Raw genomic sequence first — 12436 nt, 5'->3', positions numbered from 1 at the left:
GGTTCGACATGAAATATCTGACCAGGCAGCATCTTGCACCTTCGGTCGGCATTTTCCGGTACCGCGGCAATGGGAGGTTTGTGTGTTGTGTTTGCAGCATTTCCATTTCTGACATATTGAATTGATCTTGTCGTTTCTACCTTTTGCTCGATAATTCATGCCCGTTTGTTCGTTCGCTTTTTGTTTTCCCACATTCTGGGATATTCCGAGCGACCGAATCATTCTTTTGTGCTCAATTTAATCTCAATTTTGACATCATATAGCTCTACAAAGGGAAAAAGTTTATGTCAAAGTATTACGATTTTATTTTGGGTTGAAAAAAACAATATGCTGTTATACTTTGAATAGCAATTATTTCAATGCTTCTAATGCTTGTCGGGCTACCTGTGTGGTATAATGGTTTGCCAGGATCGGTACCTTGTTCACAGATCTCTAAAACGAATTACGGAAAAAGAAAGTCGATTGTTCAAACTCTATTGTTTCGAGAAAAGTGAAGCAGTTATTACGAAGCATTTTACTCATACTAACAACATGTTAAAAGAATCTTTAAATCTATCAAACAAAATAAAGAAGTATAATAATAGAAAAACATGGAGCTATAGAAATTTAAATTCTAAATCTTTGGCGCAATATTAGCAACAACCTATAATACGGTCTTTTCAGGACCACTTCAGGACTACAGGACCACTTGAAACTGAGGGGTTTTTCACTAAAGAAAGCATAACGAACATTAAAAAAAAATTATAGAAACAAGCATAATACAAAGAGATCAGGAAATGATTAATAGTACTGAAAACGCTAAACTGAATATGAAAAAAAATTGTTAAACATTTTTGCCTAATTTTAACTCATTGCAAAAAAATTAAAGGTTTTTATACACTCCAGTAAAAAGGAAAATTTTGTTTCATTAAAACCAATTTTAAAACACATATAATAACTAGCTTTACATCTCGCATTGATGCATTATTTTGAGAGTCTAAAAATAAACAATAAATTAATAAACAATTAATAAAGAGGCGGCCCAGAGGTTTATATCTAAGTCTAATAAGCCATAATTGCCCGGCATAACCCTTCTAAGGTCCTTAAACAAAGAAGAAGGAAGAGAGAACAGTTGGAAAAATAAACAGAGTATTGAACAAAGAATAAGCAAACATACTGGGAAGTGAAAATTTTGCCATAACAAATATTGTTTTAACAATTTCTGCTAATGGTCATGAGCATGAGCAGTTCGTTTAATTTGCGGCAAAACGAAAAAAAAACGAAAAAAACAAACCCTCCCTGAAATAGTTACTCAGTGGCTACATTTCACTTCCAGCCCTGGTTATTGCCAAAAATATAAAAATCGATCCAATGTAATCGAATCCCTCAACGTGACTAATCCATCGTGGTCGTCCATCATATGGCCACTTCGGAACAGGGGGTTCCCTAAAAGGGGTAACAAAACAGGTCCCCATATTCGGTTCCATAGAATGTTGGCAAAGGATCAAAAGTCAATACTGTGTAAAATTACCATTTGAACGATTTCCGTTCGAAATGTTGTCCAATTCTATATGTCCGCAGCCATGGTCGATAATCAGGGGTGCAGGTTCAAGCGAAATGAACTTACCCCATCCCCCCGGGGTGGTGACCGGTTTTTTGGAGAAGTTATGGCGGTGTGTTAACGGTGTTAAATTTCTTCACGAAAATGGACCAGATCGTATATCGTTTACAGACCGCTCTTTGGTTGGTATTTGCTAGTACAACCTGTTTAATGTAAAATTTTTTACATACGAGAAAAAAACGTTTATGTTGCTCTTTAAAGAACGCTGTACAATTCTAATTGAAATAAAACAAAACGATGGACAATTCAATAATTGAGCATACTTTTAGAGCGTTTATATTAGAAAAAATTAAATGCCTTTCAAAATACATTAAATATTTTTATATTTTATGACTTACACTACTAATCATTTTATCCACATGTTGCATAAAAACCTGCATAACACCACCGTAATATACTCACCGGTTGATTGGATGAGAAATCATCTACAGTACAGCCTAATTCCATTCGGGGCCATTGCCCGGTAACGGTGGCAAAAAACCTACCTAGCCAGACACCGCTTGTCTACAAAAGGCGAAGCCAGCAGTAAGACAGGAACTTCCTGCTTAACATTTCCGCTCCAGCCGCTCGATGAGTACACCCGAGTACTGCGACATCCGGGCGGGTGGGCTTTTCCTTGCCACACGAACTAATGCCAGCTCTAGAAACCCAACCCGAACCATCAATCACTGCCGGTAGTGAGGACGAGCGGTTCGAAGTAGAAGAAGTAACACCACCCAAAAGTTGAATCACAACATCCTCATATACGGACCATAGCACCACCATCAGCATCACGGTTTGTGTCACGGTTTGTCGGTGGTTTGCGACAAAAACAAATGGATCGCCAAGGTTCGACAAAGCGAAAAATTTATGGGCCACTTCCAGCATCACGCGCATTCGCCGAAAGATGAAAGTGTGTGCCGATGTTAACGAGCAGTTCTTTGTACAGACGAATATCGGTTCGGAAATGGACAGCTTCCAGCTTCGTGAAAAGTCACGTTTTCGCCTCTTTCCGTGTAAGGTTTCATGGGGAGGGGGCGGTTTTTTTTTTTGCTTTTCGAGATCCTCACCATTCCATCCAGTGCGGTACGGACCACCATGTCACCCAGTGATGGAGGTGAATCAAAATGGTGAATAAGAAAGCTGCCCAGCTGCTCCTGAATGCATTTCTGATTGTTATCGATTTTTTCGTCAATCACTGGATCACTCTGGGAGATAAGGGAGGAAAGCTATTATGTTGCTAAAATTTCCAGCAGATTCCAAAATGTTAAAGCTAAATTACGATTTCTTTACATATTTGCTAATAAATGATGAATGAGATTTTTTTTGCTAGGACTTTCCAAATCATGAAGTATTTTAGACTCTTTTTTCTGTCAGAAATTTATCAAACATATTACACTTTAATGACTCACTGTGCTTTACACGGCAAACCACCAAAAGTAGAGTATGTACATACTACAAATTTTTCCTTGTGTCTTCTGCCTCAGCAAGTGTTTACTGGCCCAATTTACTTTCCTGTTCTTTTCTTCTTCCCTTTTTTACTACCTTTTTCCGGTCCGGTGTACTCACGCACTTCTTCACCCACGCCATGTTTTGGTGGTTTCCGGTTGACCATAAAATGTGACACCCGCCGGAAGATACAAGCGAAACTGGCGAGAAAGGACCATCCGAAGACTTTGAGCGTTTCTTTCTTGTCAGCAAAATCTGGCAACTTCGACCGTTGGGCAGTTTCCTTCCTTTATTTTCAATCATTTATCGGTAAGATTCGGATCCTTCACTCTTCAATCGGTGGTCGTCTTTTTTTCTATTCTCTCGCCTTTCGCTGAATGTTGACTAAATCACTGCCCTTTAGCACGTTCTCCTATGTAGTACCATCGGTAATGCTGGGTGTCCAATTTCCCCGACACACTAAACCGACACATTCAGGGTTCTCTAAAGTCGTTCGAAGGACGGACAACCCAACCCATCGGGTTCGGGTGCACGTACAACTTACTTTGAAACACGTGAAGCATCCCATTGTTTCTCGATGGATGTGATAATGGAGTAAAAGGGGGGTGGGGGGGGGGGGCGATAAAAAACATTTGTTGCACAAGATGGGTGAAACCTCTTCATTCGCCTAATTAGGATTTATGTGTGGTGCTTATTGAAATCCAAACCATTGGGCTTTTCGAAGGGAAAACCATAACAATTTAAGTCCCCATCTCGATCGATTACTTTTGGAAAATGGGGTTTCGCCTATTGAATTTTATGTTTTGCTTATTAGAAGATTTATTTTTCCTACTTTTTTTTTCTTTGCTAATATTTTAAATATTAGCCACTGCCATTTTTCCATCATACATTTCACATTTATATCCATTGCAAGAGGAAAATGAATCAATGCATTCTTCATGTTAATTAAATCGGTTGAGTGTTGTAAAGTTTAAAAAAATCAAGTGCATTTTTATTTTTTACAGTACGCATGTGTTGTATATAATTATTATGAATGTAAATACTGTTTTTAAAATAGAAGAATGGCTGTTAATTCGAAAAAAATTTCATCTCGTAAACATTTTCCAAAAAAAAATCTATAAATTTGCCACTCTCCTAAGGCCTTAGCTTTTTTTGCGAAATATAACAAAATTTATAAATTGATTTATTTTAATGCGAATTTGTTGATATTAATTTCTTTTCACTCATGACACTTTTCACATAGTGACTAATTTAAAAAAAATAATTAAAAAAAATCTAAAAAAATCTTTTTTTTTGGGAAACTTAGCAAAATGTAAAAATTTATATATTTTAATGCGAATTGGTTAAAATTAGTTTTTTTAACTCAAATAATGCTTTAAATAAAAAAAAAAGAATAAAAAGTATTAAAAAAATAAAAAAAAAACAATAAATTTGCCAATCTCCTAATCTCGCGTTCGCAAACGCGACAAATGCTTGTATCTCTCTCGCAAACATTATTACCTCTTGCTAATTACACTTTGGAGATGGAATTGTTTGAGAAAAGCGTCATAATTAATTCATTCTAGTCTTGGTTCGATGTCAGTGTCGAAAGCGGCAAATATAAAACATATTTCTATTCGTCTTAAGTCGAGTTTTATTTAAAGTCGAATTCGAATCGAATTCGAGTCGAAAGTCGAATAAAGAAAGTTGAATTTTAGTCGAAAAGATTTCATTATATCTTCATGTCTATTTATGATATCGTCATGTTTATTACATGTTCATGTTTATTATATCTTCATGTCTTGTCTATTTCATGGCTTTTTAAACCGGTCTCAATTAGCATAACTTGAAATACAGTACAAATTGTTTGTTCCCTAGATCTAGTTTTTTTTAAATTTTATTCGTTATGTGAAGTTAGAAATTACTAACAAACCATCCGCACGCTCGCACTCGTACTCAAGTACTTTACGTACTGATCGTATGATCAACTGTGTAGAAAATCGAAAAACCAAATCTTTTAACCTATTGACTTGCTATTTTAATCAGTTTATCTTTATACAATTACTTTTCACCTGACGAGCTTGATGGAAGGAAACATTGGTTTGAAGAACAAATAGGTACTATTCTCTCAAACAACTAAAACGAAATTGAAAAATTATTGAACATTTTAAAGGAAACAAAAATCTTTATAAATAAGTGTAATTTATTAACTAGAGCATAGCATTGGACTTGGATAAAAATAACGAGAGACGAATGAAAAAAAACATTGTAAAACAACACAACATCTTGACGAGCTTCATTTTGAAATTGATTTCTATTTGTTTTCTACACAAAATACAAATAGAATCGGATTCAAAAATCGCAATTTTCGACTTTAACAATCCGTCATTTTGTAGATAAAAGAAAATTTCAAAGGCGCAGCACGGAATTCGCTATCTTCTTTCTTAATACTTTTTAATTTTAAAATTTCGATAATTTTCTAGTTTATGGTATTTAATTGGTTTAAAATAAAATAGAATTCAACAATCATTTCACTGAAACTGAAGAATATTCTCGCATTTATACATCAGCTCTCTACATGGGAATATGTATATCATAACTAGTTTTACATATTCTATTACACGCCCGAAACAAGCATACACTTAAAATAGCTATATATAAGCCACATGCTTCCGTTTACACATAAAACTGTTCTGATAATTAGTTTTTAACGACATCGATAAAGCTACGGGACCGCGCAGCAAATAGCGTACCGTGAAACAGGATACAGGAAATGCAATTTTGGGTCCTGCCAGCACAACCGATACACTTCGCAATGACAGCAACATGCGTGCGTGTACATCGTAAACATCACTGCCCCACACACACACACACGCGCGCGGTAAACGTTCCTTGAATGTGAACTAATCCACCGAAAATGCGTACGCACCATTTGCTGCAGTGCACTGGTAATGCAGGATGCGTTTTTGGCAGCGTGACGCTTTCCGAAGAGTTGCACTCTACAGCGTTCGGTTCAGCGGAACTCTTTGCGTGCATTCTCACGTTTGCAACCGAACTAGCAGGCATACACGCAACAAACCGTTGCGTGGTGAAGTTTTAAACGAGTTTGAGGCATTTTCGATGCATCTCCCACGTTTCGACTGCTGGGCAATGGAATGGAATGGGCTGCTTAAAAGTGGAGCAAAATTTCACTGGAAACACTATTTTGTGAAGTTTTGCTGCAGGTGATGAATGCGTTCTAACCTTTTCATTTAATGTTGCTTTCATCTCGTTTGTCACTTGTAATGGTTTCTAGCGATTGGATAGATCAGTTTGTAACTAATTGCCCTGTGCTGTTCGATATGGCTACATGCCGATGACGCATTGCATCGTATTGGATGGACACGTATGCGTTGCAAATTTCCGCGAAAGAGTCCGCGAATTTAGAACTTTATAATTTAATATTTTTCAATGGACAATCGAAGCTGTTGAGACCATTCTCTGATTTATTTTATTTATCTGTATTTTTCCTAAAGCTTACAATGCGAATTTATCTTTCATATTACTAGCAGATGGTTGCTTTGGCGCATTCGGCATGTTGGGCGATATGTACGACATTGGCGGTGGCTTATGAATTTGCATGTTTTTTGCAATATCTGCCACGGCAACCGGTTGTGGACAGGACTGTCCAAGAATTTGCAGCTCCTTAGCACAACGTTGAAGCACATGCTGATCGGGGCTCTAACATATAAAAGATTTCAATGACTGTTGATTGAGTTGCGCGAAAACAAACATACCTCACCGGTTTGGCACAGATCTACGGACATTTGTGCATTGGTCAGGGGGACAAGACAGCGCAATGTCCAGTCCCGGCTTCGTTCGTCACACTCGTAGATGGGAAACTGTAAAGCAATAGAAAGAGTTTGTTTTCCTTCCTTGCAACATGTATGCAGCTGAACAAAAACTTACCAATTCGTCTTCTATTGAGCTTTCGTAAGTTTTCTGTTTAGATTTCTTTGCCCAAGTACAGACGGTTGTCATACAAACAGCAATAAGTAAGATTTGTACGCGATTTGTGGCCATGCTTGAACACTATTCTTACGGTTGTTATTTCTATAGGTCTGAGATGGAACTGACGTTTGGTTCATGATGGTTAATCGAGAACGATATGAATTGTTGTAATTACACAGAGTTGGTACCACATTACGGTGTGAATTGTTTGTACAGCTTGCCATAGTAATGCCTGATGTAATGCATGTTGCAAACTTATCTCTTTACGGGCATTAGTATCTAACAAACGTAAGAAATGAAAAGTAAAAATGTCGTCTATTTATGATGTTTTTTCAATAAAATTAATTTAATGAAGCCAAAGCAAGATGTTCATTTGTAAGTAAATATATTTCTAGAATTTTGTTTTTTTTTTATTTTCCTTAAATGGATTTCATTACTTTTTTTGTGATTACGTAAAGAAATTAATTACTTTTAAATAAAATATTTTGCTGCTTTTTCATTGATATAAAAATAAGTATAAAAAAATATTTAAAGTAAAAATATTTATTTATTTCCAGGTACTTTTTTATTGCATTTAAATCCACAACCAAATAGAACGTTAAAAAGAAATAAATTTCTAAGCTAAAGCGTCGACAGATTCCGCCAACGCTAACCGATAGAGAGCTTTTCCTGCATACAAATTTGTATACAAAAGCTTTAGTACGAAGCAAAAAAAGCTTTGTACTAAATGTGCATCGGGAAAATGCTATCCGTGTGAATAATTGAGAATAATAATATTTTTTTTATTATTATTATTTATTCATGTATTCTATTATGTTAGTGATTAAGTTATCGGCTGGGTGTCCTAGTTTAGAATTTTATATAATAGTTTATTACCCTTATACAGCTGCTTTCCCTTCTATGTTTCGCGGGTGGACTGATAGCAAACCGCTACGAATAGTCTATTGCTAGATATTTCATATCTTTGCTTGAAATCTACATCTGGAACTTGAATATACCGCCATATTGCTTAAGCCAATATTAGAAATAGATATACTTAACACTGAAGTATGATACTTAATTTAATTAGTTTTTTTTTATTATTACGGATTTTACCGTATTATCATGACACATTATTTATTAAAAATAATATGAAAAAAGATGTATGAAAATATATGATGTGAAAATATTGGTAAAAGAATTTTGAATTTTGATAAAACATTTCAATAAAATATTGAAACCTGACGTGGATGATTCTGTATAGTACTTATTTATTTATCTTATTTATTATAATTATTTACCATCTTAGCATTTAAGCATGACGATACGAAATAATGAGCCTTTGATAAGGTGGCAAAATGTGTACATTTTTTTTTGTTTCTTTTCAAACAATACATTACCTCTTCTTCCACAATCAGATAACAAATTCCCTACGAGCGTAACAACATTCAATTGGTGGATTATCAACAATTGAAATTTAGAAAAGCCAAAGTATATATAATAGAAATGTTTTTTTTTTAAACTAGATCGCGCTTATCTGTCGCCTTTAACCGATTGCTATGTTATCACAGGCGTAACTGGATGATTGTGCGTACTTAAGCTAGAGAACATTTCCAACCATTGTCTATTGGCGTCTGTGAAGTGAAGTGGTGACCACAATGATTTTGCTACTGGTAGTGTCTTTCGCCTGTATCGGATTAGCGCACGGTATGTGGTATTGGCCGGAGTTTTTTTTTGTTGCACTGAAAGTATGTATTAATTGGTAATTTTTATTTCATCCCACTGCAGCTGGTCCGATCGATCAGGGTAAAATTGTGAATGGGACGGATGCAGCGATCGAAAACTACCCATTCGTTGTGTCACTGCGTGGTGCTACTGGTGGTCATTCGTGCGGTGGCAGTATCTTGAATAGTCGCTGGATTCTAACAGCGGCACACTGTGTCGACTATACAACGCCACTGTACCAAACGGTTCAGGTGGGACGTACGAACATTTCGCGCACTGAAGACGAATCGATATACGCAATTGAGGACGTGGTGATCCATCCCGGTTACAATCCGGCCGATAGCTACATTGATGATATTGCACTGTTGAAGTTACGCAAACCGCTGGTGTTTAGTGAACAGGTGCGACCGGTACGGATGCCGAAACGATTCTTTGAGATCGATACGGAAGAGTCCAATGTGGTGACGCTCGTTGGCTGGGGTCGGAATGCCTCCGATGGACCAGTGCAAACAACGTTGCAGCAGATCGATTACTATGCAGTGCCGAACGACGAATGCAATGTTATCCACGGCAATCACATCTATCCTACGCAGATCTGTGCAGCGGAACCTGGAGGTGGCAAGGGACAGTGCAGTGTAAGTAATCTTAGGATAAAATTCCTGCGTGTGATCGCTTACGATTAGCCGTAACTTAACTTCATCCTTAACAGGGAGACTCTGGTGGACCATTGATGTATAAAGAGTTCCAGGTAGGCATCGTGTCGTGGAGTATTAAACCGTGCGCCATCGCTCCATATCCGGGAGTGCTTACCAAGGTTTCGTACTATGTGGACTTTATCAATCAGTATGCGAGCGAATACAATTCTTGAATCCAAATATCCCCCCAGGAAAGGATATATTTTTGCCATCTAAAAATACACTCTAGTTCCTTATCAAAAACCTTTTTTTTGTGAACAACGTCCAGTTGTTAGACGTCGAAAGATTATTCTGTAAACTGAATTAAATAAAAAAAAACCATTTCAGATGTGGAAATCAAAACAAATTCAAAGGATTAAAATTAATTGATTTTATATTCTGAAGAATACGCTAGAAAGAATGAAGAAGCACTGGGAAGAATCGTAAATACATTGGTGACCAAATATTTAAATATCCAAAGAAATAAATATTCTTTACACGCAACAGCTAGTAGATGACCACTTAGTTCCCTTGAACACTGAGCTTTATTTAGTGTCTATCTCTCCCTTCGTTTCACTTTGTTATCGATCTGATTGATTCGATAACAAATCCTGTGATTTGGAAAGTCTGCGGTTACATTAACTTATTTCTGTACTGGTTACGCTACTCCCTGTGCACAGTTCACACATTATGTTTTTATATTGTTTTATTTGTTTCATTCATTTTATTCTATGATTTTTACTCATCTTAATTTCTGCAATTCTTTTATGATTTTTTTAAACAAATAAATAATATTTCATTTGTGTATGTTCCTGTTGCTTGATTTTTTTTTTGTTTTCAATTATGTTTTTATTTCATTTACCACATAAGTCCGGTTTTACACATGTTAAGGTGACATTTCACGGTTCGCAGAATGTCACCACCTTAGTAACCTTTTTTTTTTGTTTTTTACACACCACTTTGTCAAATTAAAGTGATCTAGTTAACACATGCATGTTGGTTTGTCAATCCAATATTTATTTTCACCATTTATCGTAATTAAATTTTAGTTTCGAGCCAATATTTCAAAGTTAATCAAATTTCTTGTACTAAAAAAACGCCATGAATGAAAAGCAAACGGAAGATGATATACGAAAATCGTCCGATTCTAGCGACATCGGTAGAGATCATTCCTTTTCGGATATTTGCATTACTCAACCACCCGATAGCAGCAGCGATTGGGTAGTGTGTCGTATTTGCCAAAGTTCAAGCGATGAAGTTAGGTAAGATTTATTTAGATGGTGCATCATTTATTGCCTAATACTAACAACTTTGCTGTATTTGGAAGTATGATATCTCCGTGTTTGTGCAAGGGTTCGATGAAGTACGTGCATCTGGAATGTTTGGAACTTTGGTTAAATCGTTCCGGACTTACGCGTTGTGAATTGTGTTTGCATACGTTTCAAACGCACGAAACGCTTCGGTATGTATCGTATATTCTCACCATTTCGAAGAAGACTAAGAATGCTTACTATGATTGTAATTTCACACTTCTTTTGTTTTTGACAGATATGGATGTTGCGAATCGGTGTTAGTATGGTACCGCAATCCGGATAATCGTAATCTTTTAATGGTAATTACCTTCTTTTATTCCTTTTAATATTTGGATTTTTTGTTTTTGTTTTTAAAGCTATCAAACGATTAATTTTCTCTTTTTTTAGTCTGATCTTCTAATCTACTCCATACTGTCATTCGTATGTTTCATGCTAACAATGGTTTGCATGCTGGTGTTACGTTTTCAACAATCGCTACACGATCCATTTGGTGAAGAACTCGCTAAAGTTGCTGTCATTTGTTTCCTATCGCTTGTGGTCGGTATATCTTGTCGTTGTTTTCAAACATTTATATTTTTATATGATGTTTTATTGGAAACAAAACAATATAAACTTCTTCCAGATGGTTGCTTACTCTGCTAATGTTGTCATAATTGCAAGAGATCATCTACTACCTTGGTATCGGTATGTTGCTAGTCTTACGAGAAGAATTTAAATTTAGACAACAATCTTTTCCATTTTGTTTCCCTTTTCCCCAGCTGGTGGCGTTCAGCCAGAAACATACGATTATCTCGATTAGCAGTGGACGCTTTACCCATGGAAACTGTTTAGAATGATCAACACAAATATTCGGAACTGTACGAATTTTCCGTTGATGTGTATGCTAAAATCTTTGTTCAGAAATTTGTTCATAAATGAATACATTAATAAATAATTATAGATTTTGATAATCATTTAGGAGTTCTACTTACCCCTTTTGAGACATTAAACGTCAACATTTCGTTTGTATCTGTGATAATTATATGCTTGATCATTTGTTTTTGCAACTTCGTACATTGGTTGTATATAAAACGTTTTATTATTCGTTAACTTAAGGTGTTTTAAAACACAAGGATTTCTAACTCTAGTATAAAAATAAAACGGCCAAACCATTCTTCAAGAATAACAAACAATTATTCGCAGTCCTTTATGTTTCTGTTTTGTTAAATAAATTATAACTATACATACAACTTTTAACCAGAAGTGTTATCATCCAGTTTCTGTTGCTCATCCGGCACATCTCGAAAGTTTAATGCGTCGTATATATCAAGACGTGGTACCGCCTCACTAATTTCCTCGTAAATGTTATTCAGCGGAATTGCATCTGCTTCATCACTAACGGGTACTTCATACCAAAAGGAGGTGCTTTTTTCTGTTAGAGGATCACCAAGCGATTTCGCTAGATACCGATAGAATGGTTCGTGTAAAATGTTCCGATAACGATTGTAAAGCAGTATGATCACGTTTGAAACTAAAACTCCTACCGATATCGAGATGATCGCTTTTAGCGGGTTCGTTAGGATAAATCGTGGTTGAGCGAGTGTTGTTTTATTGCCTGGTGGGAAAATTTTCCCCCGTGGGTACGATATGAATTGTTCTGATTTTGTTCGATGAACTGAAGGAGATTCATTACTATCCGTTACGGCAATATGCAAAACACAAGGTAATCCCCACACGGAAAGTATATCGAACCGTTTGTTGTATCGGAA

General features: G+C 36.1%; 3 protein-coding genes across 3 annotated transcripts; 2 read left to right on the top strand and 1 right to left on the bottom strand.

Moving 5' to 3' along the window:
• Nucleotides 1-6467: 6467 nt before the first annotated feature.
• Nucleotides 6468-7463, bottom strand: LOC125771031 (uncharacterized). The gene is made up of 3 exons (XM_049441214.1): nucleotides 6956-7463; nucleotides 6784-6888; nucleotides 6468-6727 (listed from the first exon to the last, which is right to left on the bottom strand). Exons 1-3 carry the CDS (start codon nucleotides 7067-7069, stop codon nucleotides 6524-6526), a joined length of 423 nt encoding a protein of 140 aa, XP_049297171.1. The 5' UTR covers nucleotides 7070-7463; the 3' UTR covers nucleotides 6468-6523.
• A 1096-nt stretch (nucleotides 7464-8559) lies between these two features.
• Nucleotides 8560-9847, top strand: LOC125771005 (chymotrypsin-1-like). The gene is made up of 3 exons (XM_049441178.1): nucleotides 8560-8683; nucleotides 8765-9336; nucleotides 9411-9847. The coding sequence occupies exons 1-3, from the start codon at nucleotides 8635-8637 to the stop codon at nucleotides 9567-9569; spliced, it is 780 nt and encodes a 259-aa protein (XP_049297135.1). The 5' UTR covers nucleotides 8560-8634; the 3' UTR covers nucleotides 9570-9847.
• Nucleotides 9848-9935: 88 nt separating this feature from the next.
• LOC125771018 (E3 ubiquitin-protein ligase MARCHF2-like) lies at nucleotides 9936-11641 on the top strand. The gene is made up of 6 exons (XM_049441194.1): nucleotides 9936-10637; nucleotides 10703-10837; nucleotides 10924-10987; nucleotides 11076-11225; nucleotides 11311-11372; nucleotides 11447-11641. The coding sequence occupies exons 1-6, from the start codon at nucleotides 10477-10479 to the stop codon at nucleotides 11517-11519; spliced, it is 645 nt and encodes a 214-aa protein (XP_049297151.1). The 5' UTR covers nucleotides 9936-10476; the 3' UTR covers nucleotides 11520-11641.
• Nucleotides 11642-12436: the final 795 nt, after the last annotated feature.

Source organism: Anopheles funestus, chromosome 3RL, assembly GCF_943734845.2.
Source record: "Anopheles funestus chromosome 3RL, idAnoFuneDA-416_04, whole genome shotgun sequence".
Taxonomy (NCBI): Eukaryota; Metazoa; Arthropoda; class Insecta; order Diptera; family Culicidae; genus Anopheles; species Anopheles funestus.
Note: the sequence above shows the minus strand (reverse complement) of the source record. Positions and strands in the feature narration are given on the sequence as shown.

Coding starts and splice junctions, on each gene's coding strand:
- LOC125771031 (XM_049441214.1), bottom strand. CDS start 7,069: ATGGCCACAAATCGCGTACAAATCTTACTTATTGCTGTTTGTATGACA. Junction 6,889..6,955: donor GCTCAATAGAAGACGAATTG/GTAAGTTTTTGT, acceptor ATTGCTTTACAG/TTTCCCATCTACGAGTGTGA. Junction 6,728..6,783: donor ATCTGTGCCAAACCGGTGAG/GTATGTTTGTTT, acceptor TTTATATGTTAG/AGCCCCGATCAGCATGTGCT.
- LOC125771005 (XM_049441178.1), top strand. CDS start 8,635: ATGATTTTGCTACTGGTAGTGTCTTTCGCCTGTATCGGATTAGCGCAC. Junction 8,684..8,764: donor CTGTATCGGATTAGCGCACG/GTATGTGGTATT, acceptor ATCCCACTGCAG/CTGGTCCGATCGATCAGGGT. Junction 9,337..9,410: donor GTGGCAAGGGACAGTGCAGT/GTAAGTAATCTT, acceptor CATCCTTAACAG/GGAGACTCTGGTGGACCATT.
- LOC125771018 (XM_049441194.1), top strand. CDS start 10,477: ATGAATGAAAAGCAAACGGAAGATGATATACGAAAATCGTCCGATTCT. Junction 10,638..10,702: donor AGTTCAAGCGATGAAGTTAG/GTAAGATTTATT, acceptor TGTATTTGGAAG/TATGATATCTCCGTGTTTGT. Junction 11,373..11,446: donor CATCTACTACCTTGGTATCG/GTATGTTGCTAG, acceptor CCTTTTCCCCAG/CTGGTGGCGTTCAGCCAGAA.